Source organism: Oncorhynchus keta, chromosome 29, assembly GCF_023373465.1.
Source record: "Oncorhynchus keta strain PuntledgeMale-10-30-2019 chromosome 29, Oket_V2, whole genome shotgun sequence".
Classification (NCBI taxonomy): domain Eukaryota; kingdom Metazoa; phylum Chordata; class Actinopteri; order Salmoniformes; family Salmonidae; genus Oncorhynchus; species Oncorhynchus keta.
The window spans coordinates 25,199,943-25,225,980 of record NC_068449.1 but is presented as its reverse complement, the minus strand read 5'-3'; the positions used below and the strand labels follow the sequence as shown (position 1 = coordinate 25,225,980).

The 26,038-nt window shown below is 42.0% G+C and overlaps 1 protein-coding gene across 2 annotated transcripts in view; it reads right to left on the bottom strand.

The window, feature by feature from the left end:
- The window catches only part of kcnh5b (potassium voltage-gated channel, subfamily H (eag-related), member 5b), a 99,380-nt gene extending 77,280 nt beyond the window's left edge, over positions 1–22,100 (bottom strand). Inside the window, exons 1-4 of one of the 2 annotated variants that reach the window (XM_035743024.2) lie at positions 19,373–22,100; positions 17,972–18,095; positions 2,004–2,110; positions 1,710–1,859 (exon numbers count right to left, since the gene is read on the bottom strand). In XM_035743024.2, coding sequence (XP_035598917.1) covers positions 1,710–1,859; positions 2,004–2,110; positions 17,972–18,095; positions 19,373–19,445 — 454 coding nt within the window. In that variant the 5' untranslated portion in view covers positions 19,446–22,100. The remainder of the gene's footprint in view (positions 1–1,709; positions 1,860–2,003; positions 2,111–17,971; positions 18,096–19,372) is intronic. The other variant, XM_035743025.2, reaches the window with a different exon arrangement.
- Between the last annotated feature and the right edge of the window lie 3,938 nt (positions 22,101–26,038).

Here is a 26,038-nt window from a genome sequence, read left to right as displayed (position 1 = left end):
ATCCTCTTTCACTTCCTTTCAAAAGTAGGTTAATTCAGCTATTTTTCCCAAAGGGCAGCAAGGTGAAAGGAGACCAGTGGCAGAGACCGACACAGGCCACAGCGGCAGCCTACTCTCAATGGCACTGCAACAGATACAACTGACCTCCCCTCGGATGAAGAGAATGTTAGGAGTTGTGTAACTCATTGTATACCGCCAGGGCAAAGCAGCACTCTACACCGACCATGTAAAGAGCCCCCAATCTTTACTGTAATAGCCCAAAAGAGCCTTGGAAAACAGGCTAATGTGCATTCTGCTAGCCCTCGAGAAAACAAAAAGAAAACAACCCGACCAGAAGAACCTAATACAATGTGGCAAAGTTAGAAATAGCAAGAACCAAATCCAAGCATTACCCCCGAACAAACTGCATATGATGATCAAATCATTTCTGCTCAAATACAGTCAGAGTACCCCCTCGAATCCTTTAGCTCCAGTGGCTGCTGAATTGTTGCCACCAATGCAAAAACTATGAGATAGTCGTTGGCTCAATGACTGGAAGTCTATGGGAACAGCTAGCATGTCATTGCATTAACACTAGAAGCAACCCCCCCCAAAAAAAAATAATCCTAGGGGAAACACTGACAGTGAATACTTAACACTTTTGAATTCAAAACGTGGACGAATACGTGTGGAAAGGCTAATCAGTCTAGATGGAGTCTCTCCTCCTCAACTGATGTGAATGGGTGTTGAGCTGTGGGAGCAGCTTGAGCTATAGCATGAGGAGGTTGTGTTTCTATAGTGTCAGCATTCAGCTTCCATGTCTGCAATCCCATAACACTGAACACTGCGACAGTCCACACTACAGCTCTGCTCTGGGTCCACTCCTAATCAGTGACCCCTTGACAAGGTCTGGACACACAGCAGTCATTCTATGGTAAGGTCATCACAAGCAATTAAAGGACAGACTAATAAGCTCCTAATAAAATACAAAATAGTGGAAAATATAAACGGATTAGAGTAACGTTAAGTGGAACCGCGGGCATTGTGTGTGGTGCTCATTTCACCCCGGAGGATTTCAATGGCTTCATTGTGAGTAGTTTACATACTGAACTTTTAATGTTAAATTGTAAATTGAGACTGTATGATTTTATTTGTAAAATGTATGAATGGAATGTATACATGTAAATGGACTCATATTATTATTATTTTTTGACAAAAGATAAAAGTCCCTTAACTTGACTAAAAACGATAACAACAATAGAAGTTGCATGTCCTGTAAAATGTTCAACAAAACCTTTTGACAATATCCCTGACTGTCATGGTATTGTTTCTGGTCAACCTGCTCCCAACATTAACAGCAGGTAAAGCCCATATTAATCATCATGTGTTGATCATCATGTGTTAGTCATCTTCCAATCCCATGAGCTTGGTTTTCCCAGCAGTAAGTCTCTGACGGGTCATGGTGATGGGGGGGTCCCTCAGGGGTACAGCATTCTTCTTGTCAAAGGGCAAACACACCCACTTAACACTGCTAAGAACAGAACCCAGGGCAAAGTCCTGACAACGTGCATCACTCATCTAGGAGGAGAGGGTAAAAACACCCACATCTTCTGTAGGTTCTGCCCACAACAATCACAAGACCTTTTTATTTCCAGTAATTCATAGGCTGGCTCTTCATAACAAGCAAACAGCCACAGTTCAGCATGATCGAGACCCACAGAGAGACTTACCCGAAGTGGACTCGTCCTTACCCTTAGTGGACTCGTCCTCGATGGGCTGCTTGAATACAGTGATGTCTTTGAAGGTGCACAGGAAGAGAACCACTTTGTCATTCTCATTCCTGATGGGGGCCACCTGCATATAGAACCACACTGGTGCCCCTGCAGACAGAATGGATTCGTTACAATGTAGTAGTAACAGTTGCTTTTCTCATACGGTGCATGTTGTTTACATTTTCCTTTTTATACAATAGAATAGAATATACAGTGCATATACAATGCTAACAATTAAATGTGAACACTCACTGTTCTTCCTGTATAGCAAGACCTCAAAGCAGTTGGACTCATAATTATCAAATGTCTCTCTGACTTTGTCTATTGTCTTCTTGTCCGTCAGCTCTCCATACATAAAACTGGAAGAAAAGTGACGAATAAAATCAAAACGATTAGTCATTTGATCCTAACCACAGGTCTATATGCCAGATGTCATAAGGCATCAATTATGACAGTTATTAATCCATTAATGATCTAACTCATAAAAGCTCTCCTCCTTTTCATAGGCTCTGAATGTTCTTCCTAATAGTGGTGTGGGATCCGTTAAGAAAATGACTGTGCCTGCTTCTGTGGTTCCTGAGCTTAACATCAACCACTAGTCTACCCTTCCCTGATCAAGGCTGAGTTTAGATAGCCTGGGGTTAAAGGCTAGGAGGCATTAGTTTTTACTCACCAGAGTAACATCAAAGTGTGGTCAAACAGACTGGTTACCTATAACTACAAGCATAGTTCCGTTTAGCATCTTTACATACAGTTGAAGTCGGAAGTTTACATACACCTTAGTCAAGTACATTTAAACTCAGTTTTTCACAATTCCTGACATTTAATCCAAGTAAAAATACCCTGTTTTAGGTCAGTTAGGATCACCACTTTATTTTTAAAATGTGAAATGTCAGAATAATAGTAGAGAGAATGATTTATTTCAGCTTTTATTTCTTTCATCACATTCCCAGTGGGTCAGAAGTTTACATACACTCAATTAGTATTTGGTAGCATTGCCTTTAAATTGTTTAACTTGGGTCAAATGCTTCGGGTAGCCTTCCACAAGCTTCTCACAATAAGTTGGGTGAATTTTGGACCATTCCTCCTGACAGAGCTGGTGTAAGTGAGTCAGGTTTGTAAGCCTCCTTGCTCGCACACGCTTTTAAATTTCTGCCCACAAATTTTCTATGGGATTGAGGTCAGGGCTTTGTGATGGCCTCGCCAATACCTTGACTTTGTTGTCGTTATGCCATTTTTCCACAAATTCGGAAGCATGCTTGGGGTCATTGTCCATTTGGAACACCCATTTGTGACCAAGCTTTAACTTCCTGACTGTTGTCTTGAGATGTTGCTTCAATATATCCACATAATTTTCTCTCCTCATGATGCCATCTATTTTGTGAAGTGCACCAGTCCCTCCTGCAGAAAAGCACCCCCACAACATGATGCTGCCACCCCCGTGCTTCACGACTGGGATGGTGTTCTTTGGCTTGCAAGCCTCCTCCTTTTTCCTCCAACCATAATGATGGTCATTATGGCCAAACAGTTTCATCAGACCAGAGGACATTTCTCCAAAAAGTACGATCTTTGTCCCCATGAGCAGTGGCTTCTTCCTTGCTGAGCGGACTTTCAGGTTATGTTGATATAGGACTCGTTTTACTGTGGATATAGATACTTTTGTACCCGTTTCCTCCAGCATCTTCACAATGTCCTTTGCTGTTGTTCTGGGATTGATTTGCACTTTTCGCACCAAAGTACGTTCATCTCTAGAAGACCGAATGCGTCTCCTTCCTGAGCGGTATGGCGGCTGCGTGGTCCCATGGTGTTTATACTTGCGTACTATTATTTGTACAGATGAACGTGGTACTGTCAGGCGTTTGGAAATTGCTCCCAATGATGAACCAGACTTGTGGAGGTCTACAATTTTATTTCTGAGTTCTTGGCTGATTTCTTTTGATTTTCCCATGATGTCAAGCAAGGAGGCACTGAGATTTAAGGTGGGCCTTGAAATACATGCACAGGTTCACCTCTAATTGACTCAAATTATGCTAATTCGTCTATCAGAAGCTTCTAAAGCCATGACATTATTTTCTGGAATTTTCCAAGCTGTTTAAAGGCACAGTCAACTTAGTGCATGTAAACTTCTGACCCACTGGAATTGTGATACAGTGAATTATAAGTGAAATAATCTGTCTGTAAACAATTGTTGGAAAAATGACTTATGTCATGCACAAAGTAGATGTCCTAACCGACTTGCCAAAACTATAGTTTGTTAACAAGAAATTTGTGGAGTGGTTGAAAAACGAGTTTTAAATAACTCCAACCTAAGTGTATGGAAACTTCAGACTTCAACTGTATTTCTTAACGTATTTCCAAGTGATCTTTAAAAACTATCCACAATGTACTATTTGTCAACGTCATATGGACAACCGGTGCTACTTAGCTAGTTCCAGCAGGTGAACGTTAGCTACTGGCCATGCTATCATGTAACTGGAATGTGTCATAAAGGCACACAGGTGTCATTTGTAATGCCACATAAAAGATGCATTGGTGAGTCATCATCTTATATGTCTGCCCTAGTTACTTTGGATTTGATATGTTGTTTTGTCTTCTCATATGTCACATTTATAGTTCTCACCTCACGTCATGACCAGGCAGTTATTGTGAAACAGCTGTCAATACAATTGATTAGAATAAAAGCTGAGGAAGAGGAAGGTGATGTGATCATTGGGTGAGTAGTGACGTGCATATTGTAAATTGTGAAGACAACTTGGTTTGCCCTACAGCCTCCTTAAAAATGTCTGCCATTCTAATAAGGTCGGACATGTATTTTATTCACTCTCAGGGAGCTTGAAGCTTCAGCCAGTCTGGATGAGGAAATACTTGTTATGTCTTCCAGTCCCAACTGATGAAGCTTTTCCAAGTCTGTGTTGGGTGTGGAGATTCCAGGGACTACATCCACAGCCAGACGAACAGCGCTCAACATCACGCAGATCTGCAGTTCGCGCAACAATGTGAGAGAATGATCCAGCCAGCCTATGATTGGGAGGGTGCCAGCAGGCAATCTTCTCCTTTTTGCTGACATTTTGGTGTCAAGTTGTATGCCAACCAATGTCCTCCGAATGCTTTGCATGATGGGAGTGGCTACCATTCATCGCAGCACATTCTTCTGTCACCAGTATAGCCACCTTGAGCCACCAGTCTTCAAGACATGGGATGTCGAGCAGAGTGGCACCATCGAAATCCTCAAAGAAATGGGTGGAGATCTGTTCTTGGCAGCATATGGAGTGATAGTCCCGGAGTGATAGCCCGGCCACTCTGCAAAGTTTGTGACATTCACTGCTGTTGAAAAGAGAATCAACAAGATCCTGAATATATAAATTGTTAAAACCTCTTAGCGCACAGATCCCACTATCAGGATCAATATCGACAACATCCGGTGAAGCTGGGGTGCGCCAAATTCAAATGACAAAATTGTAATATTAAACATTCATACAATTGTCTTACATCATTTAAAAGCTTAACCTCTTGTTAATTCAACCGCGTTATCAGATTTGAATAAGGCTTTACGGCGAAAGCATACCATGCGATTATCTGAGGACAGCGCCCCACATCAAAATACTTTTTCAAATCAGCACAGGCGTCACAAAATCCCAAATAGCTATCAAATAAATCACTTACCTCTGAAGATCTTCCTCTGTTTGGAATCCCAAGTGTCCCAGCTACACAATGAATGGTCGTTCTGTTCGATAAAGTCCTTCTTTCTATCCCAAAAATATCTGTTTAGTTGGCGCGCTTAATTCAGTAATCCACTCGTTCAACATGCATACAAACGAATCCAAAAAGTTACCAGTAAAGTTCATCCAAACAAGTCAAACGATGTTTCTAATTAATCCTCAGGTACTCTCATATCTAAATAAACGATCACATTTAAGACGGGGGAATAGTATGTTCAATAGGAAAGGTGAATAACGAAGAGCGTGCACCTCATTTACACGCACAACAAGACTACTTTTCTAATGAGAGACACCTTGGGAAAAACTACAACTACTCGTTTGTTTTTCAAAAAACAAGCCTGAAACCCTTTCTAAAGACTGTTGACATCTAGTGGAAGCCATAGGAACTGCAATCTGGGAGCTATTTGTTTGTATATCCCATAGACTAGCATTAAAATGGCCTGTGACCTCAAAAACGATTCCTCTGGTTTTCGCCTGCCATATCAGTTATGTTATACTCACAGACATTATTTTAACAGTTTTAGAAACTTCAGAGGGTTTGCTATCCAATGCTACCAATTATAATCATATCCTAGATTCTGGGCCTGAGTAACAGACAGTTTACTTTGGGTACGTCATTCATCCGAACTTCCGAACACTGCCCCATAGCCCTAAAAGGTTTTAATCTAATACATTTACAGTGCATTCGGAAAGTATTCAGACCCCTTGACTTTTTCCACATTTTTCTACGTTACAGCCTTATTCTAAAAATGTATTAAATATGTTTTCCCCTTCATCAATATACGCACAATAACCCATAATGGCAAAGCGAAAACAATAATAATAAATAATAATAATATATGCCATTTAGCAGACGCTTTTATCCAAAGCGACTTACAGTCATATGTGCATACATTCTACGTATGGGTGGTCCCGGGGATCGAACCCACTACCCTGGCGTTACAAGCGCCATGCTCTACCAACTGAGCTACAGAAGGACCACAACAAGTTTTTAGACACATTTACAAATCTATTAAAAAACAGGAATACCTTATTTACATAAGTATTTAACTTCTTGGTGACAGAGGGCAGTATTTTCACGTCCGGATGAAATGCATGCCCAAATTCAACTGCCTGCTACTCATCCCCAGAAGATAAGATATCCATATTATTATTATTGGATAGAAAACACTCTGAAGTTTCTAAAACTGTTTGAATCATGTCTGTGAGTATAACAGAACTTATTTAGCAGGCAAAACCCTGAGGGCAAACCATTTAGAATATTTTTTTAGGTCACTTTTCAATGGATTTTCATTGGGAATCCAGATTTCTAAGGGGCCTTCTTGCAGTTCCTATCGCTTCCACTGAATGTCAAAAGTATTTAGAAATTGGTTGAGGTTTTTCCTTTGTGTAATGAAGAAGTATGGCCATCTTGAACGAGGGTCACGTGAAGTGTACTGTTAGACAGAGGCGCGTGACCAGAAAGCATACTACAACAAAAGTAGTTTGAAATGTTTTGGCAAAGTTTACAGGTAACTTTTGAGATATTTTGTAATCAAGTTGCTCAAGTTGGAACCAGTGTTTTTCTGGATCAAACGCGCCAAATAAATGAACATTTTGGATATATATCGACGGAATTAATCGAACAAAAGGACCATTTGTGATGTTTATGGGACATATTGGAGTGCCAGTAAAAGAAGCTCGTCAAAGGTAAGGCATGAATTATATTTTTATTTCTGCGTTTTGTGTCACTTCCGCAGGGTTGAAATATGCTTTATCTCTTTGTTTACGGAGGTGCTATCCTCAGATAATAGCATCGTTTGCTTTCGCCGAAAAGCCTTTTTGAAATCTGACACGTTGGCTGGATTCACAACAAGTGTAGCTTTAATTTGCTATCTTGCATGTGTGATTTAATGAAAGTTAGATTTTTATAGTAATTTATTTGAATTTGGCGCTCTGCATTTCCCTGGCTCTTGGCCAGGTGGGATGCTAGCTTCCCATCAGACATGATTCAAACAGTTTTAGAAACTTCAGAGTGTTTTCTATCCAAATCTAGTAATTGTATGCATATCTTATCCTCTGGGGATGAGTAGCAGGCAGTTGAATTTGGGCATGCATTTCATCCGGCTAGAGCGTCCCACATATTCCAGAGAGGTTAAACCCTTTGCGATGAGACTCGAAATTGAGCTCAGGTGAAATAGATCATTCTTGAGATGTTTCTACAACTTGATTGGAGTCCACCTGTGGTAAATCAATTGATTAGACATAATTTCGAAATGCACACACCTGTCTATAAGGTCCCACAGTCAGAGCAAAAACAAGTGGAAGGAATTGTCCTTAGAGCGCAGAGACAGGATTGTGTCAAGGCACAGATCTGTGGAAGGGTATATCTGCAGCATTTAAGGGCTCCAAGAACCTAGTGGCCTCCATCATTCGTAAATGGAAGAAGTTTGGAACCACCAAGACTCTTCCTAGAGCTGGCCGCCCGGCCAAATTGAGCAATTGGTGGAGAAGGGCCTTGTTCATTGAGGTGACCAAGAACCCGATGGTCACTTTGAAAGAGCTCCAGATTTCCTCTGTGGAGATGGGAGAAACTTCCAGAAGGACAACCATCTCTGCAGCACTCCACCAATCAGTTCTTTATGGTAGAGTGGCCAGACGGAAAACACTCCTCAGTAAAAGGCACATGACAGCCCGCTGGAGTTTGCAAAAAGGCACCTGTAGACTCTCAGACCATGAGAAACAAGATTCTCTGGTCTGATGAAAGCAAGATTGAACTCTATGGCCTGAACGCCAAGCGTCACGTCAGGAGAAAACCTGGCACCATCCCTACGGTGAAGCATGGTCATGGCAGCATCATGTTGCGGGGTTGTTTTTCAGAGTCAGGGACTGGGAGACTAGTCAGGATCAAGGGAAAGAGTATAAAGTATAGAGAAATCCTTGATGAAAAACTGCTCCAGAGCGCTCAAAGGTTCACCTTCCAACAGGACAACGACCCTAAGCACCGAGCCAAGACAACGCAAGAGAGGCTTCGGGACAAGTCTCTGAATACCCAAGAAGACCCAAGGCTGTAATCAATGCCAATGGTGCTTCATCAAAGTACTGAGTACTGTAAATGTCATATTTCTGTTTTTTAAATTTGTAATACATTTGCAAACATTTCTAAACCTGTTTTTGCCTTGTCATTATAGCGTATTGTGTGTAGATTAATGAGGGGGGAAAAACAATGTAATCCATTTTACAATAAGGCTGTAACGTAACAAAATGTGGAAAAAGTCAAGGGGTCTGAATACTTTCCGAATGCACCGTATGTTGTCTATTGTTATACTGTAAAATCATGCAACAATTTGTTACATTGATGTGTCAAATCTGATTTGCTTAATTGCATTGTGCATTTAAGTGAATAAATTTTTTGTTTGTATCTAAGAGCAATGAGGTGAAGAGTGCCACGTGGTGTGATCTGGAGGACTAAGCAGTACTGAGCTGGTGGTTGGAACCCTCATCACTGACCCAAAGAGACAGATCGTTAAATGGATCTGGGAGAACATGCCAGATACAAAGCATCGCTTTGATATAAGTGGGTATGACTATTCTACTCATCCATGTGTACATTTGTATTACCCATTTTCTACTGTGATTAGCTCTACACAAGAAAATTGACACCACTCGAGAGGGTGTGCTGATGTTGGGCAGTGGCGGAACTCCACTATCAACCACCCCTACTGGTCATATGACTCCGGAAGAAAGCAGGGAAATGATTGTGCCAAAATGGAAATGTTACACTGTACCACATACAGCCAATCTTACAATATAATAGTTCATTCTGTTTTTAAATCAAATTCCAGACTCTGAGACCTGAATGGGTTTGGAGAAGATTCTACATGGGGCCTTGATCCTGAAGGACATCTTGCAATGATCCACTGACTACCAGACATCAGGGCTAGGAGTACCACTCTCTGATGCTGCATTTCCTGTCGAAGCACTACCTTCTCCCACGAGGGAATGCATGCAGTGTTGGTAAAGCAATACTACTGAATCTGTCATTATTACAGTCAAGTGTATCAAAACCCTTTCCATTGTTTGTGTCTCTCAGTTGGAACCCAACTTTTGGGTTGGTGCTCTCATGGAATTTGTTATCCTTTTTGTTTTAGATCTTGCAGTCTTTTTTTTCTTTTTTTAACCTTTATTTAACTATGCAAGTCTGTTAAGAACAAATTCTTATTAGTATGATGGCCTAGGAACAGTGCCTTGTTCAGGGGCAGAATGACAGATTTTTACCTTGTCAGCTTGGGGATTCGATCTTGCAACTTTTCGGTTACTAGCCCAACGCTCTAACCACTAGTTTACCTGCCGCCCCAGCCTTGCATTACAATGAGAACAGCGGACAGATGCAGGCAGTGAGAACAGACAACCTGCTGAGGTACTCCCTCTCCTTCCCAAGGGCCAAGAATTTTGGATATACAATTAGGCCAATGAAGACCAAAACCAAAAGTCAAATTATATACATGTTGAAATGCCTGTTATTATTTGTGTCTTTACAGACTATGCTGCCAAAATAGTGAAAGCTGTGGTTTGTCCCCCCCTACTCCCGGAGGACGAGTCAGACACCCGGATCCTGAAATCACCTCCACCACTCTGTAGCCAGTTTCAGCATCCCACGAAGGACCACGCAATGAGGGATTATATAATGGGCTTTTTCTACATGCGGGTGGCTCTCCTCGTGCCTCAGCTTCTCCAGCCTGCTCTGGAATGACTTGAGACAGTACTTATCCAGCAAGTATTGTTGTTATCTCATTGCTAAAATACGGTGTCGTAATATTTGTATATTAAGGCAGTTTATACAATTTTAAAAACTTTACAATACAGTCACAGATTTCACAACACACTATGTGCCCTTGGGCCCCTACCACATATCTACAGTATTAAATCCATGTGTATAGTACATATGCTATCGTGTGTGTGTCTATGTTTGTGTTGCTTCACAGTCCCCTCTGTTCCATAAGGTGATTTTTAAAATCTAATTTTACTGCTTGCATCAGTTACTTGATGTTAATGTTTGAGTAACTTCGGAATTATTTTTTAAATATATTTTTTTCTGTCTTTCTCCCTGTCTCTTTCTCTAGGAACCTGATTACCACCTCAGTCCAACATCAGCCTTCTAATGTCACGCTTCCATCAACACACCTGTATCTAGCCCTAAGCTGATTTCTGCTGCGCCACTCAGTAGCCCCTAGTGGGGGGCACTTGAAGCTTGTGTAGGGCATGTTCTCCTCATTTTGTGAACCTATTTCTTATCCCATTGACTGCACACGGTTGTAACGCCCCAGATAGCTCCAAATCCAGCTGATCAACTGCCTGTGTCTGAACTTTCTAAAAATAAAGGGAAAAAAGTGTATTACTATTGGTAGGGGGAGTGGTGTAACATTATTTGATTGCATTCAATTGAGGATTTAATTTAAAGATTAGTTAACTCGTGTTGAGTATGGACTCGGTGTCAGCATGAATCCTGGGTGTGGTCCTGCCGATAGGAATTGTAGGCTGTGAGCAGCACATTGACATCCAAGTAGATTGTGGGGAAGTCAGAATGTTGCATTATACCACCCACTAGTAGTAACGAAATAAGTGATATTATAGGGTGTATTCTCAGTAGCAAACTAGCAAGCCATATTACCAATCAACATTCCCTACACGTGGAGCCGCATCGCGCACGACAAGTTCAGCACCAGCAAGCTCTCTGTGCCATGCTTCTGGGTCAAATCGAAATGGGAAAGTGATCCCTGCCTCAGCTGCCTGCTCTTCCACCACCTCATCTTCATCAGATTTTCCAAAATGGTCAGGCCCAGGGGAAACATAGTTTCTGCTATGCTCGGTGTCGCTGCTTTTGTAAGAAATCTTGACATTTCATATCTGGTGAAAGTTTCCTCTGCAGGGATATGCTAGCTGGCAAGACTAGTTAGCTGGCTAAAAAGCTAGCTAGACTTATCACACCAGAAGTGCCTCTCTCTCGCTGGCTCTCTCTTTGTTTTGTAGCTAACTCGGCCTACAGTCCTTGCCATGATGGGCCACAGCCGTCAATATGTAAGTCTCCACTCTGTCTTAGCATTTTTTGTTTTGTTTAATCTGTTTGTCGGGTTTTGTTTTATTCATGTTCTGTGGGTTAATGCCTGTGCTCGCTGGTCTTCATTTTTATAATGGTTTCTGGCTGGCTAGTTTGATGGCTAAGATAACGTTAACTGCATATACAGTTCTGTAGTGAAGCGTCAAATGAACACATCCAGGCCAGATGTCAACCACAATAACAATACACAAGGATTCCCTCTCTACACTGGCCAAAGGAAGATGGAGGGCCACTCACAGCAAGCTCACAGCAGGAGTCGGCCTTCTCTTTTGCTCATCTCACACCTCTAGCAAAGATGTTTATAACTAACCCAAGAAAGACCACAGCCTGTCGTTTCCAATAGGAACAAATTGGTCATAGTGGGCAGAACCAGCAAGGAGGGGGGCAGAGCCAAGCACGAGCTAGCGAGATCCTATTGGCACGTTCTAGCATTTATTTGCATATTTCCGTAGGGAACACCTACTCTGAAGTGCACGTGTGCAATAACTACATTTGCCCTTGTACTGCTTCTAAACAAGCAATTTATGGAAACTTTGGCAAAGAGTAAAAATTCTACAAAACGTAGTCCACTCTGTTCATAACATATTCTACTTTTGGGAACAGAAGACTGTATTGAGATCATCGATGAGAACATTTGCAGAATGTCAGCCAAAATCCATATCGTTCCATCTTCTCCAGCCACTAGGCTTCTTCTCACCACCATATTTGGTAGTGAGTGGAAACGCCAAGCGGATGCTTCACATTTATATATCTGGTGAAATATCTGTCTCATTGTTCTATCTGTGGCCTCTAGTCTTCATCAAAGCTTCTACTATCAGCAACAGGGGTGGCAGGTTTGAACCAAAGGGCACTCCAACTTTTGCTGGAGACATGGACAGAGCAGGATTCTGATGAAGAGTTTTTATGATGATGACTCAGCCAAGGGACTTCTGCACAATACACTGCGACAAAATTACCTCAACCTCTCTTATTTCCTCAAGCAAACAGCGTAAACGGACTGAAAATGACATGGTTCAATGTGTTAAGAGGGGGGGGGGTTGCGTTATTTGTATATTGTACATAATGTTTCTGCAACCGTATCTACGGCAGAAAAGAGCTTCTGGATATCAGGACAGCGATCACTTACCTCAGATTAGACAAAGATTTTTTCAACAACAAGCAAGACTCACATGATATTCTCCAAACACCCGGCAGGGCCGACATCCCAGTTATTCGCAAGAGGAAGCGACGCAGGTACAGAGGATGAAGAGCCGGATGCCTCGTCCGTACACGCAGAAGGCGAGGAGGAAAGCTGCCGTTACCGTCAATATTACTTGCCAACGTGCAATCATTGGACAATAAATTAGATGAGGTACGATCACGAATATCCTACCAACGGGGCATCAAAAACTGTAATGTCCTATGTTTCACGGAATTGTGGCTGAATGACGACATGGATATTCAGCTAGCGGGATATATGCTGCCCCAGCAGGATAGAACAGCACACTCCGGTAAAACGAGGGGGGCGGTCTGTTCATATTTGTAAACAACAGCTGGTCAATGAAATCTAAGGAAGTCTCTAGATTTTGCTTGCCTGAAGTAGAGTATATTGTGAAAAATTGCAGGCTGTTTATTTACCACCACAAACAGATGCTGGCACTAAGACCACACTCAGTCAGCTGTATAAGGAAATAAGCAAACAGGAAATCACTCACCCAGAGGCAGCGCTCCTAGTGGCTGGAGACTTTAATGCAGGGAAACTTAAATCAGTTCTACCAAATCTCTATCAACATGTTAAATGTGCAACCAAAAAAATTCTAGATCACCTGTACTCTACACACAGAGACACGAACAAAGCTCTCCCTCGCCCTCCATTTGGTAAATCCGACCACAACTCTAACCTCCTGATTCCTGCTTAAAAGCAACAATTTAAGCAGGAAGCACCAGTGACTTGGTCTATAAAAAAGTGGTCAGATGAAGCAAATGCTAAACTACAGGAATGTTTTGCTAGCACAGATTGGAATATGTTCCGGGATTCTTCCGATGACATTGAGGAATACAACACATCAGTCACTGGCTTTATCAATAAGTGCATCGAGGACGTCGTTCCCACCGTGACTGTACGTACATACCTCAACCAGAAGCCATAGATTACAAGCAACATTGGCACTGAGCTAAAGAGTAGAGCTGCCGCTTACAAGGTGCGGGACTCTAACCCGGAAGTTTACAAGAAATCCCGCTATGCCCTGCGACGAACCATCAAACAGGCAAAGCGTCAATACAGGGATAAGATTGAATCATACTACACCGGCTACAACGCTCGTCGGATGTGGCAGGGCTTGCAAACTATTACAGGCTACAAAGGGAAGCACAGCTGTGAGCTGCCCAGTGACACGAGCCTACCAGACGAGCTAAATCACTTCTATGCTCGCTTCGAGGCAAGCAACACTGAGGCATGTATGAGAGCATCAGCTGTTCCGGACTACTGTGTGATCACGTTCTCCGTAGCCGACATGAGTAAGACCTTAAAACAGGTCAACATACACAAGGCTGCGAGGCCAGACGGATTAGCAGGACGTGTGCTCCAGGCATGTGCTGACCAGCTGGCAGGTGTCTTCACTGACATTTTCAACATGTCCCTGATTGAGTCTGTAATACCAACATGTTTCAAGCAGACCACCATAGTCCCTGTGGCCAAGAACACAAAGGCAACCTGCCTAAATGACTACAGACCCGTAGCACTCACATCTGTAGCCATGAAGTGCTTTGAAAGGCTGGTAAATGGCTCACATCACACCATTATCCCAGAAACCCTAGACCCACTCCAATTAGATCCACAGATGATGCAATCTCTATTGCACTCCACACTGCTCTTTCGCAACTCGACAAAAGGAACACCTATGTGAGAATGCTATTCATTGACTACAGCTCAGTGTTCAACACCATAGTACCCTCAAAGCTCATCACTAAGCTAAGGACCCTGGGACTAAACACCTGCCTCTGCAACTGGATCCTGGACTTCCTGACGGGCTGGCCCCAGGTGGTGAGGGTAGGTAGCAACATCTGCCACGCTGATCCTCAACACTGGAGATCCCCAGGGGTGCGTGCTCAGTCCCCTCCTGTATTCCCTGTTCACCCACGACGGCATGGCCAGGCACGACTCCAACAACATCATTAAGTTTGCAGACGACACAACAGTGGTAGGCCTGATCACCGACAACGACGAGACAGCCTATAGGGTGGTGCCAGCATAACAACCTATCCCTCAACGTAACCAAGACTAAGGAGATGATTGTGGACTACAGGAAAAGGAGCACCGAGCACGCCCCCATTCTCATCGACGGGGCTGTAGTGGAGACGGTTGAGAGCTTCAAGTTCCTTGCTGTCCACATCAACAACAAACTAGAATGGTCCAAACACAGACAGTCGTGAGGAAGGCACGACAATGCATATTCCCCCTGAGGAAACTAAAAAGATTTAGCAATGGTCCTGAGATCCTCAAAAGGTTCTACAACTGCAACATCGAGAGCATAGAGAGCAGGTCTGTGAGAGCCATAAATCTCACTTGTTTGTAGGTGACCAAATACTTATTTTCCACCATAATTTGCAAATAAATTCATTAAAAATCCTACAATGTGATTTTCTGGAATTTTTTTTCCTGCATTTTGTCTGTCATAGTTGAAGTGTACCTATGATGAAAATTACAGGCCTCTCTCATCTTTTTAAGTGGGACAACTTGCACAATTGGTGGCTGACTAAATACTTTTTTTGCCCCACTGTACCTACATACACACACACACCTTTTTTTCACACTATTGGTTAGAGCCTGTAAGTAAGCATTTCACTGTACCTGTTGTATTTGGCCCACGTGACAAATAAACTTTGATTTGATCTGTGCGATCACAATCTTCACACATGCAGTGGAAGATGTTATGAGAGTGTACAAAGTGACCTCCATTTATGTGAACAATACAGTGCATTTGGAAAGTATTCAGACCCTTTGAATTTCACCACATTATGTTATGTTACAGCCTTATTCTAAAATGGATTCAATTGTTTTTTCCCCCCTCATATATCTACACACAATACCCAATAATGGCAAAGCAAAACAAGGTTTTTAGAAGTCTGAATAGTTTCGGAATGTGTGTGAACAATTGCCCTGGCCTAAGTTAAATCAAATAGCCAACCAATCAGCCTGTCCCAAACCTTAGTAAACTTCTTGAATTTTTTTTTGACCAGATACAATGCTATTTTACAGTTAACAAATTAACAACAGACTTTCAACATGCTTATAGGGAATACGGCACTAACACCATTTTTTTAAATGTTAAAACTTTATTTAACTAGGCAAGTCAGTTAAGAACAAATTCTTATTTTCAATGACGGCCTAGGAACAGTGGGTTCAGGGGCAGAATGACAGATTTGACGATGAGGATGGTTTTATTTTTGTAATCCGTGATTGACTGTAGACCCTGCCACATGTCTTGTGTCTGAACCGTTGAATTGCGACTCTACTTTCTCTCTATATTGACACTTAGCTTGTTTGATTGCCTTGCGGAAGGAATAGCTACACTGTTTGTATTCTGTCATGTTTCCGGTCACCTTGCCATGATTAAAAGCAGTAGCTCATGCTGTCAGTTCAATCAATCCACGGTTTCTGGTTGGGGAAGGTTTTAATAGTCACTGTGGGTACATCACCACTGATGCACTTGCAAACAAAGATATTTGTTTTGTAAAGATATCTACTGTCTCCAAGGATACATTGCCTGTCATTTTGAGAACTTAATTGCCCATAAGTTGATCGTAGTTATAATTGTAACTATTTTATAGTTTCATGCTGATTTATAGCTCTGTTAATAATTTCATAGTAATAAGAGTACACACTCCCTTACAATTCTCTGATAACTGGTTAGCTGTGGTTATGTATTTTAAAAACATTGGTTTTACTTTAATGTAGCTGTGAGCTAGGTGTTGATGGCAACTTACTGACTCATGAAGTGCTAATGCAACGTTAGCAGGCTGGTAGGGATAACGTTACAAATCTAGTAGGGCTAATGTTAGCAGGCTGGTAGGGATAACGTTAGAAAGCTAGTAGGGCTAATGTTAGCTGGCTGGTAGGGATAATGTTAGAAAGCTAGTAGGGCTAATGTTAGCAGGCTGGTAGGGATAACTTTAGAAAGCTAGTAGGGCTAATGTTAGCAGGCTGGTAGGGATAACGTTAGAAGGCTAGTAGGGCTAATGTTAGCAGGCTAGTTGGCTAGCAATCTTACAAGCTGACTTGTAACAATGTATTCATACAGTTTTTGCTTGTAAGTTGGCTGTAGAGTGCAAACAAAGTTATTTATATTGGAGTTTATATTATAGGGAATAGGCTGGCTTGCCAGGACCTCCATATTACATCACACCCCACAAATGTTTTTTCCAGACTGATTTCGACATTCTTCATCATTCGGATCAGTTTTATGTAAAAAATGAGGGGTAACTTTGCGCTGGGACTTTTGATGCAAATTCTTTTTTTTATTATTATAAAAAATGTTACCCCCTTTTTCGACCTTGTCTCATTGCTACAACTCCCTAACAGGCTCGAAGGTGAAGGTCAAGTCATGCGTCCTCTGAAACATGATCCGCCAAACAGCGCCTCTTAACACCTGTAGCTAAACCCGGAAGCCAGCCGCACCAATGTGTCGGTGGAAACACTTTTCAACAGACAACCATGGTCAGCCTGCAGGCCCCTGGCCCGACACAAGGAGTCGCTAGAGCGCGATGAGCCAAATAAATTACCAAACCCTCCCCTAACCCGTATGATGCTGAGTCAATTGTGCGCCGCCCTATGGGACTCCCGATCACAGCCGGTTGTGACACAGCCCGGGAATGACACCAGGTCTGTAGCACTGTGAAGCAGTGTCTTAGACCACTGCGCCACTCTCGAGGGCCTTTGATGTGTATTCTAATGAAAAGCCATGTTACATGTGGTTACATTTATGCTACCTATCCTTTAAGGCCAATGCTCCTCCACTCCCATAGAATCATATGTTAAGGACGACTTTTGCCCCAGGCTTAATTAACAAGCCCTTAGCCCTTGTCGAAGGCCAGGAAAACCTCAAGTGAAGCTTTTGGAGTTGTATTTTAAAGATGGCCTCACCTTGGGCTTTGCAACAGTCATTTGTTCCATTTGAAACTCTTTCTATAAGCAGCAGGCAGTACATGGACTCATTCAGTACTAGTGGAACACCAGATTCAGTGAGTCTCTTGCAATGTGATGTTCAGACAGCTCAGGCAATAAACTGACTTACTTCACTTTAATGAAGGCACTTTTCAAAGCATTCTACAGTGGTTTAGAGGTCATCTATAACGGCAGATACAGTACACATACAAAGGTGCAAAATAAAATGATTACTATATTACCATACAATAACCATCCTTACCTGCAAGTGCTGCTTTTTTGCATAACCTCAGCCCTGTGGAACCCAGAGAGTTTGCAGAATCCGTCATTACTGTAGACTACAGGCCACTCCACGATCTGGGCGTTCCCCAGGAGGAAGCTGGTCTCTGTGAGGAAAGGTCGACGTAAACAGGTGTGTGGTGAGTGGGGAGGGTTTGGGTGTAAAATGTCTGCAAACACTCAGATGGTCTGTCACAACCCATTGGCGATGCGTGATGAGAGTGACCCCACACAACGAAGCCTAACACAGTGATGACGTGTCCATCAAATGTCTCGCTCTTTTGTGGTCCATATAATTATGACACTACACTCAGTAGCTTGTTCTACGTCCACAACAACAACCATAAGTTAATCAGAGAGGGAGAGTTTACAGCACATATGTCTTAACTCTGCTGCCAAGTCCACACCAGCCTCTGCATTAGGGATTCTATGCCTCAGCTGCTGCAGATTTACTGGCTTTTCGCTGATAGAGAAGAGTGATTAATTTCTCAGGTTGTTAATAGCACAATATGGATCATCACATTTCTATACGCAGAAACTGGGAGAGAAATAACAATTTATAGATGGAGCTAAGCAGGCGAGGACTGATCATCCATGATTACATAATTATAATTTTAACCATGGTTTGAGTCTACATTTACTTTGTAAATGTTTGTTTACATTTACTTTGTTTAGAAACATTGGAGTAAAACAAGCTTATATTTTTGGTTGTGATGGGGTACAACAGTTGAACTAGGCTCATGCGGCATTTATAAGTTATATTCTTCAAGAATCAATGAGTACATATCATTGATTTATAAATCCCAAAATGTATGTAGCAATTGCAGATTGCCCCTTTAAGTAATGACATAAATGTTTTAATGCATCCTGATTATTTTTACTGCAAATGTATAAAGCCTATAGCCTAACACTTTTCCAAGAAGTGATATACACACACCACAAACAGACAAATAAATATAAGAGAGTAGTCTAATGATTGCTACATAGATTGCAAATTAAGCTATTGTTATCTATTTTTGATATAGCCTACACATGAACTTACAAATAATCACTAAAACAATATACATAATATCTGAAAATAAATATATTTTATATTGACCTTAATGAAATATAATTTCCGTGCAACATGACTGGCAGTATATCCAATTCAGTAGCCTATATGCACTACCATGATGAACACCAAATCGCCTTGGCATGACGTCATCGAATAAACTTTGTAAACAAACTACCAGATAATTTTAACAATAAAGGCAAGTCATATAAAAAAACAATGATTAGACTATAAATAGACTAGACTTATCTTTTTAACAAAAAAAGGAAGACAATCATCCAAACTATTTAAAGCTGTCTGTTATGGAAACCCACGAACAGGTACATTGCTTACCACTTGAGCGCCGGACAATGTTTTCCAGAAAAGTATTCTGCGGTGCCACAAGCCCTCTCTTTCCCCCGGGCATCCTGGGGCCAGGCGGTGGTTGTGAGAGTGGTTGGCGATTTTGATGCTGCTTATCGGAGGACGGCAGTGTGGGTGGGTATTAGCCGGTGGGATGGAGAAGCTCATTGTAACACTGCGCTTTCCTCTGCTGAGAGCGCACTGTGGCAAAGACGCGCGCCTCCGAAGCGTTGCATTCTGCAGGCTCCCGGGGTGTGATAACGCATGCGTATCACCACACACAACACGCTCCTTAATACAGGCGTCGGGGGATCTCTGCGATGTACATCCACTTGCTTTTTGGCGAACTATTTTCACTGACACTTTCACAAACAATTACTGCAACATATCCACAAAACAATGTGGCTGCATATCGAAAACGTTAAATAGGCAAACTAGACAAAAATGTATTTAACTAGGAAAGTCAGTTAGGAAGAAATTCTTATTTACAATGACAGCCTACCCGGGCCAAACCCGGGCAACGCTGGGTCAATTGTGCGCCGCCCTTTGGGGCTCCCAATCACGGCTGGTTGATGCCTCTAGAACTGAGATGCAGTGCGTTAGACCACTGTGCCACTTGGAAGCCCAGACAATACAGTGTAAACAACTTAGATTTTATGAAGATGACTTAAGAGACATTGGATTGTGTTGACTGAGCAGACTGCTTTTAAACGGTGAGTCATCTCCAGTGAATGCAGAAAACACTGAAGTCTTGTATCTACGGAGTCCCCAATTGGTTCTTGGTAATAGGACCCAGGGGAACTGAGTCCCCCACCAAGAAACACATAACTGCAACAAGTGTTGCATAAGGGACCTGCACTGTATGGACTGTCACTTGTGACAGTCAGTGTGACAGTGTTTTGTTTCTGTTTTTCATGCCATGACGCAGGTTGGTCTTTCAATATGGCTCAGTCTGTATATACAATACATACAGGGCAAACTAAACAACGGTTTATGCCAATTTTTTCATTCTATTATAGGCTGTAAAGGCTATATACATCTTCATAGAAATTCCTTGTCTGTTCAACAGCAGATGCCTGAATATCTTCAATCTGTCAAACAGAATGTCAGAAGCAGAAGCACTTCAGAAGAGATATCCAAATAAATATGTGTGAGGAAGCGGGTAGGGGTGGGAGTGTGCGCACTGCCAAGTGTTCCCACAGGACGTCTCTAATTGGCCCACTTGCATCACAGAGTATCAGACATATGTGACAGTGCAGGTTGGACAGCTGCCTTCCTGAGTTGTAATACTAATAGACCTAGGATCCTGTTCACAGGCAGGCAGTCGTACAGGAATGGATCATCTCCTCAACCCTATTACTCAGAAATGAAATGTGTGCCGCCACCACCACCATGCAGCTGAACATGCTGCATAGACAGCTCTCAACTCTCAGTCAATTCTGAGTGGCTCTGAGACATTGACATGTGATTGAGGTGGAGAGGAGCCCAAACGTCACTGTAGGATATAAGCAAGACAATAAGAACCTGTCAGGAGAAACTCCTGATTAAAAATCCACCTCTTACCAAATATGCATTATTTATTCAACTCTACCTCTTGACTCCGATGTAACACTTTTTTGATACATGTTTCTTACAGTGAACTGAATTGAAAAAGCTGTGGAGAGCGCAGAGGCACGTGTCAGGCACTTGGACATCTCTGCAGAGACGTGATTACTGTAATCACACTAATTACCAAGCCTCACTAACCACCAATTACACCCAATCAGCATTCAACAGGACTCATTGTTCAGTTGGAAGAGTCAAAAAAATATTTGAAAGTCCATACATCAGTGTACTGCATGTGCCTAAAAAAAATATTTCTGTACTTATCATTGCCCTCCTCAGGAGGAAGCTACACACAAAGCACAAAGTTATCCGACCACAGTCAGGAAGATGTGAATTAAGCAACAAACATTGTTCTAGAAATCCCTTCCAGGTGTGAGAGATTCAAGATTTGCCTCGATTGTATTATTCAAGCTGTAAATGTCACAGGCAAATTAAAACAAAAAGCAGATGACATTGATGCCTAGTTTGGGGACTGGGAAAAAATATCAAACGTCTCCCCTAATCAATGCATGGTGAAATCTGTCTCCATTCTTCCTCATTGAGCTGAGAATTAATTAAGATGTTTCATGGTCCCCTCGATGGTCCTTTCTGGGCTAAAAGGAGGATTGGATATCAAGGCCCCTTCTGCTTCATTCTACTGGAATGCCAGCAGCTCCATCAAAGCTAAAATAGACTATGAAAAACAATTCAATTGAGAAGTCAATGCCCACGTCCTAAGATGCAACGGTTTCCCTGAACAGTTCAGAAAGTAGATGTACTAAATTGATCCGAAAGACAGTGTAACGTTGCTATTCTCTCTGTAGTATTGCCATTTATGCCCTCAAGGAGTCTGAATGGGACTAAATTGCTGCATTAGTCAGTAAGAGATGTGCTCCCAAACACAATGTGTACAGATGACCCATGTCTCTGCTTCGTCGCTGTAAAGTGTGTGTGTGTATGCCAGATACCGCAGCTCGTCGCTCCTTGTACAACATCACAGTTCATGGCATTTCAAACGTGTTTCCTTCAGCTGCAATTGCAAACATTACTACTTCGATAGGACTACAAACGAGAATGTTCAGTTTGAGCTGCAAGCTGTCACTGGATGTGCTACTTGAGCGCAACCTGCCAAATATCATGTCTTCTCATTAGTGCTAATTACACTGCTAGTCTGTGGGTCTGTATTAAAGATTTACATGCTTCCCTGTGCCAGTCAGAATACAATACATAATTGATTAATTGATTGGAGTCATGATGTAGCAGCTTTAATTGAGTCAAACTCCACCCCACAACATAGAGGCGTACTCTGGGGATCATGTCTACAGCTGCTAGGGAACGAGACTCTGAAGACTGTCAGTGAAACAGCAGCATAAGCATACGCCAGTAGTCGCGATGAGCACAAGTTTGATCTAGAAGATGCCACATGAATCACACCTTTCGTCACATACTGTCCAGCCTACAGTCTTCAAAGGAAAGATCTCATCAGCATAAAATGAAAACAGAGCTGTATGGGGCAGGGTGGGAGGTGTTTTGTGGTGCGTGTTCGTTCAACCACTGGTGGTGAGTTAAGTGAGAAATTACCAGCACCTTCCTTTTCCCTAGGAAAAACAATTGAATAACTGGCTCATTGGTTAGATAGTATGGTAAATTGGGGGGAGAGAACATTTAGCATATTCTGACCTCCGCACTGTGCATTTACTGTCATGAAATATTTATTTTGAGGAACCAATCAGATGCAAAAGTAGATCATGGGAATTGATGGGCAATTATGTAAAATATATCACTAGCCACTTTAAACAATGCTACCTAATATGTTTACATACCCTACATTATTCATCTCATATGTATATGTATATACTGTACTCTCATCTACTGCATCTTTATTTAATACATGTATCACTAGCCACTTTAACTATGCCACTTTGTTTACATACTCATCTCATATGTATATACTGCACTCAATACCATCTACTGTATCTTGCCTATGCCGCTCTGTACCATCACTCATTCATATCTTTATGTACATATTCTTTATCCCCTTACACTTGTCTATAAGGCAGTAGTTTTGGAATTGTTAGCTAGATTACTTGTTGGTTATTACTGCATTGTCGGAACTAGAAGGACAAGCATTTCGCTACACTCGCATTAACATCTGCTAACCATGTGTATGTGACAAATCAGATTTGATTCGATTTAGATGTTTAATAAAGAAGCCGCAGTAGCACTGACTTCCACTGGCCTGGTTAGGTCCTACAACTTCACAGCATTCCTTTCAGAGCTATGTACACGCATCAATTATACAGTTACCACCTTACAAATACTAGAATAACATTTACTACATGTAAATTATGACCTACTTAACACATAATTCCCCTCACCTCTACTAAGCAGACAGTATCCAATAACCACCTCTACATGTTAACATCAGTTCAAACAATGACAGGCTAACTGAATGAACAACAAAGACTAAATTAATGTATGAACGTTTATTAAAATAGTTTGGGAAGGGACGATGATCCTCCGAACCAGATGCTATGAGGTTCTGATGACAGGCCTTCAGCTGCTTTGCGGTGGGGAGGGTCGGCGGTGTAACTTTCGCTGTGAGTCAAGTTGGGGGGGGGGGTAAACCATTTAAATACAGTACATCACAAGATGTATTCCCATTACCGAGAAGAGAGCAAGATGATTATTGCCTAAGTGAGCCCATAGGTTGTTTAGCAAACGTGATAAAGGTGTATTATATAGCTGTGCCCATTGGCCATAATAGGTGACTGGCATTCTGCACAAGGTGAATTGGTAGTAAAGGAAGGGTGTCATATTTTTCTGTTGATGAGAACATATCAGATATAAATTCCATCTGCGCCCATAGAGAGGAAACTACGTGAATATGATATGCTTACGATATGAAGTTAAAAGAGCAAGCCATTCAGACCACCTCGCTGATTGAACGCATGTTATCAACTACCTTTTGTGATGAATGGAAATTGATTCCATCTCCTGAGAGTCCCTGGGATAACCGACATCAAATGCAATGGGATGATGTCAACATCAAAGGATCGAACAGAGAAACGTAATGTCTCTACTGCGGGCCTTGACACTTTTCATCCCTTGTTTGACTCCGTTTGTGTATAAATCTGCCAGGAACATAAAATATGTATCTTTGAAAATAGTGCAGATAGAAGTCTCTTTACTGGGGGGTATTGCAGTTGAGTTAGGCCACAACGTTCTAGACTCAGCCAAACCCAACAGTGACTGTAGACAAAAGCAGCTCTTGTTTTTCTTAACATGGTTTTGTCACGGTAACAGGGCGACTTCTGTAAACACTGAGTAGTTTTACAGCACATCGTGGCCCTTCCTGCACAAGCAGTAGTTTATTGGGTTTCCCGACACTTAGTTACCTCATGGATAAGCAGTAGGAAGGTGTGGCGCGCGGAGGTCCTCTATTGTTTCTGGTACCCAAGTGGGTGGTGATTGCGCATCATGCATTGTTTTTCTTATTATTGAGAAAACAAAAAGGCAAAGCTATAATCTGAACCTCCTGTATGAAGATGAGTTTAAAACACCAGATATTATGAAACAAAGCCTGGACACAGACGGTAAGGGTTTGTTATGTTGCATTATCTGAGCACCTTCTCACAATGGTTTGAAACACAAATAAACCAACAGGTTTGTTACTTTCAAACCTTTACAAAAACAGATTTTATTTCCCAGACATGATATCCATGCTTCTACATCTGCATTGCTTGCTGTTTGGGGTTTTAGGCTGGGTTTCCGTATAAGCACTTTGTGGCATCTGCTGATTTTAAAATGGCTTTATAAATACATTTGATTGACATACTGCCCAGTGTGAAATCAATGGCATTAGATTCCCATAATACCTGTACACTGAATATTAATGTGGATTTAAATCTTTGACTTATTTTCCTTCTACATGCATTACAGCAGAAGACATAGATTAGCTGAGAAGTGAGAACTAAGGGATGAATGGGATTGTAATAGGCTACATACATTACTCATGGAGATCCTATCGTATGATATAGATACACTGGGCCAGTAATGCTTAAGCAAAGAGAGGAAGGGCTGAGTGACGGCTTGACAGAAACACAGAAAGCTCAAACAGAACATCAGAAAAAGGTTAGCTCTTACTTACACCTTGTTGTTTATAGGCAGAAATGTCCTCCCCCTTGTCTTGGAAGGTGAGTGAATCCTTGGAAATATAACTCTCAGGGAAAACCCTCAACATATCTGTGTCTGAGCTCTGTCTACCTCTCTCTGCCACTTGGGCTGAACAGGCTCTGAGTGACACCTGGCATACCTGAGTCTGTGTAAAGTAGGGACTCCCCCTCCTGGTGAAGACACACCACCGCAGGCCTGTGCTGATGTTGCCTGATTTAAACTCATCTATAGTTGTAGGAAACAAAGGCAGAGTTCCAAAAGTCAACAATGAGATTACAATCACCAGTTAAACAACCGCAGGGAGGGATGTTTGAAGTAAACAATATAATGCTTTTAGTCAACTCCTTTTTTATTCATTTATGAGGGTGTTGCCCTACAGCCTGCAGGAGAAGGCATTGATGCATGCATCTGATGAGCAAGACAGAGTAATAATGAGCTGGGTGTGTAGAAAGAGGGGCAAATCAGTAATCTGAATTATCAGCACTATAATTAATTATGACAATGCCCTCAGTGTGTCACAGCCTCACCCCAGTTCAGGCCAAGTGTGCACTCAAGGGTTGAGAAGTGGAAACGACTTCCAGTAATTGCTTTGACAAAATAAGAAAAAGGTGGCAGTCTATAAAGGCCCATTGCAGTCAGAACGCGATTTTACTGTGTTATTTATGTGTTTTATGTTTCCACACTGTTGGAATAATTCTGTGAAATTGTGAAAATGATAATGCCCTTTAAGTGTAAGAGCTTTTTGAAAAGACCGTCTGAAATGTCTGCCTGTTTTGGGGGGATGGAGTTTTGGACCGCCTGGTGACATCACCAGGAGTTCCAAACCTCTGCCAATAACAGCCTCCCCACTCAGACCACTCCCAGACAGTCCAAGCTAAATTCTTGCTTGAGGAATTG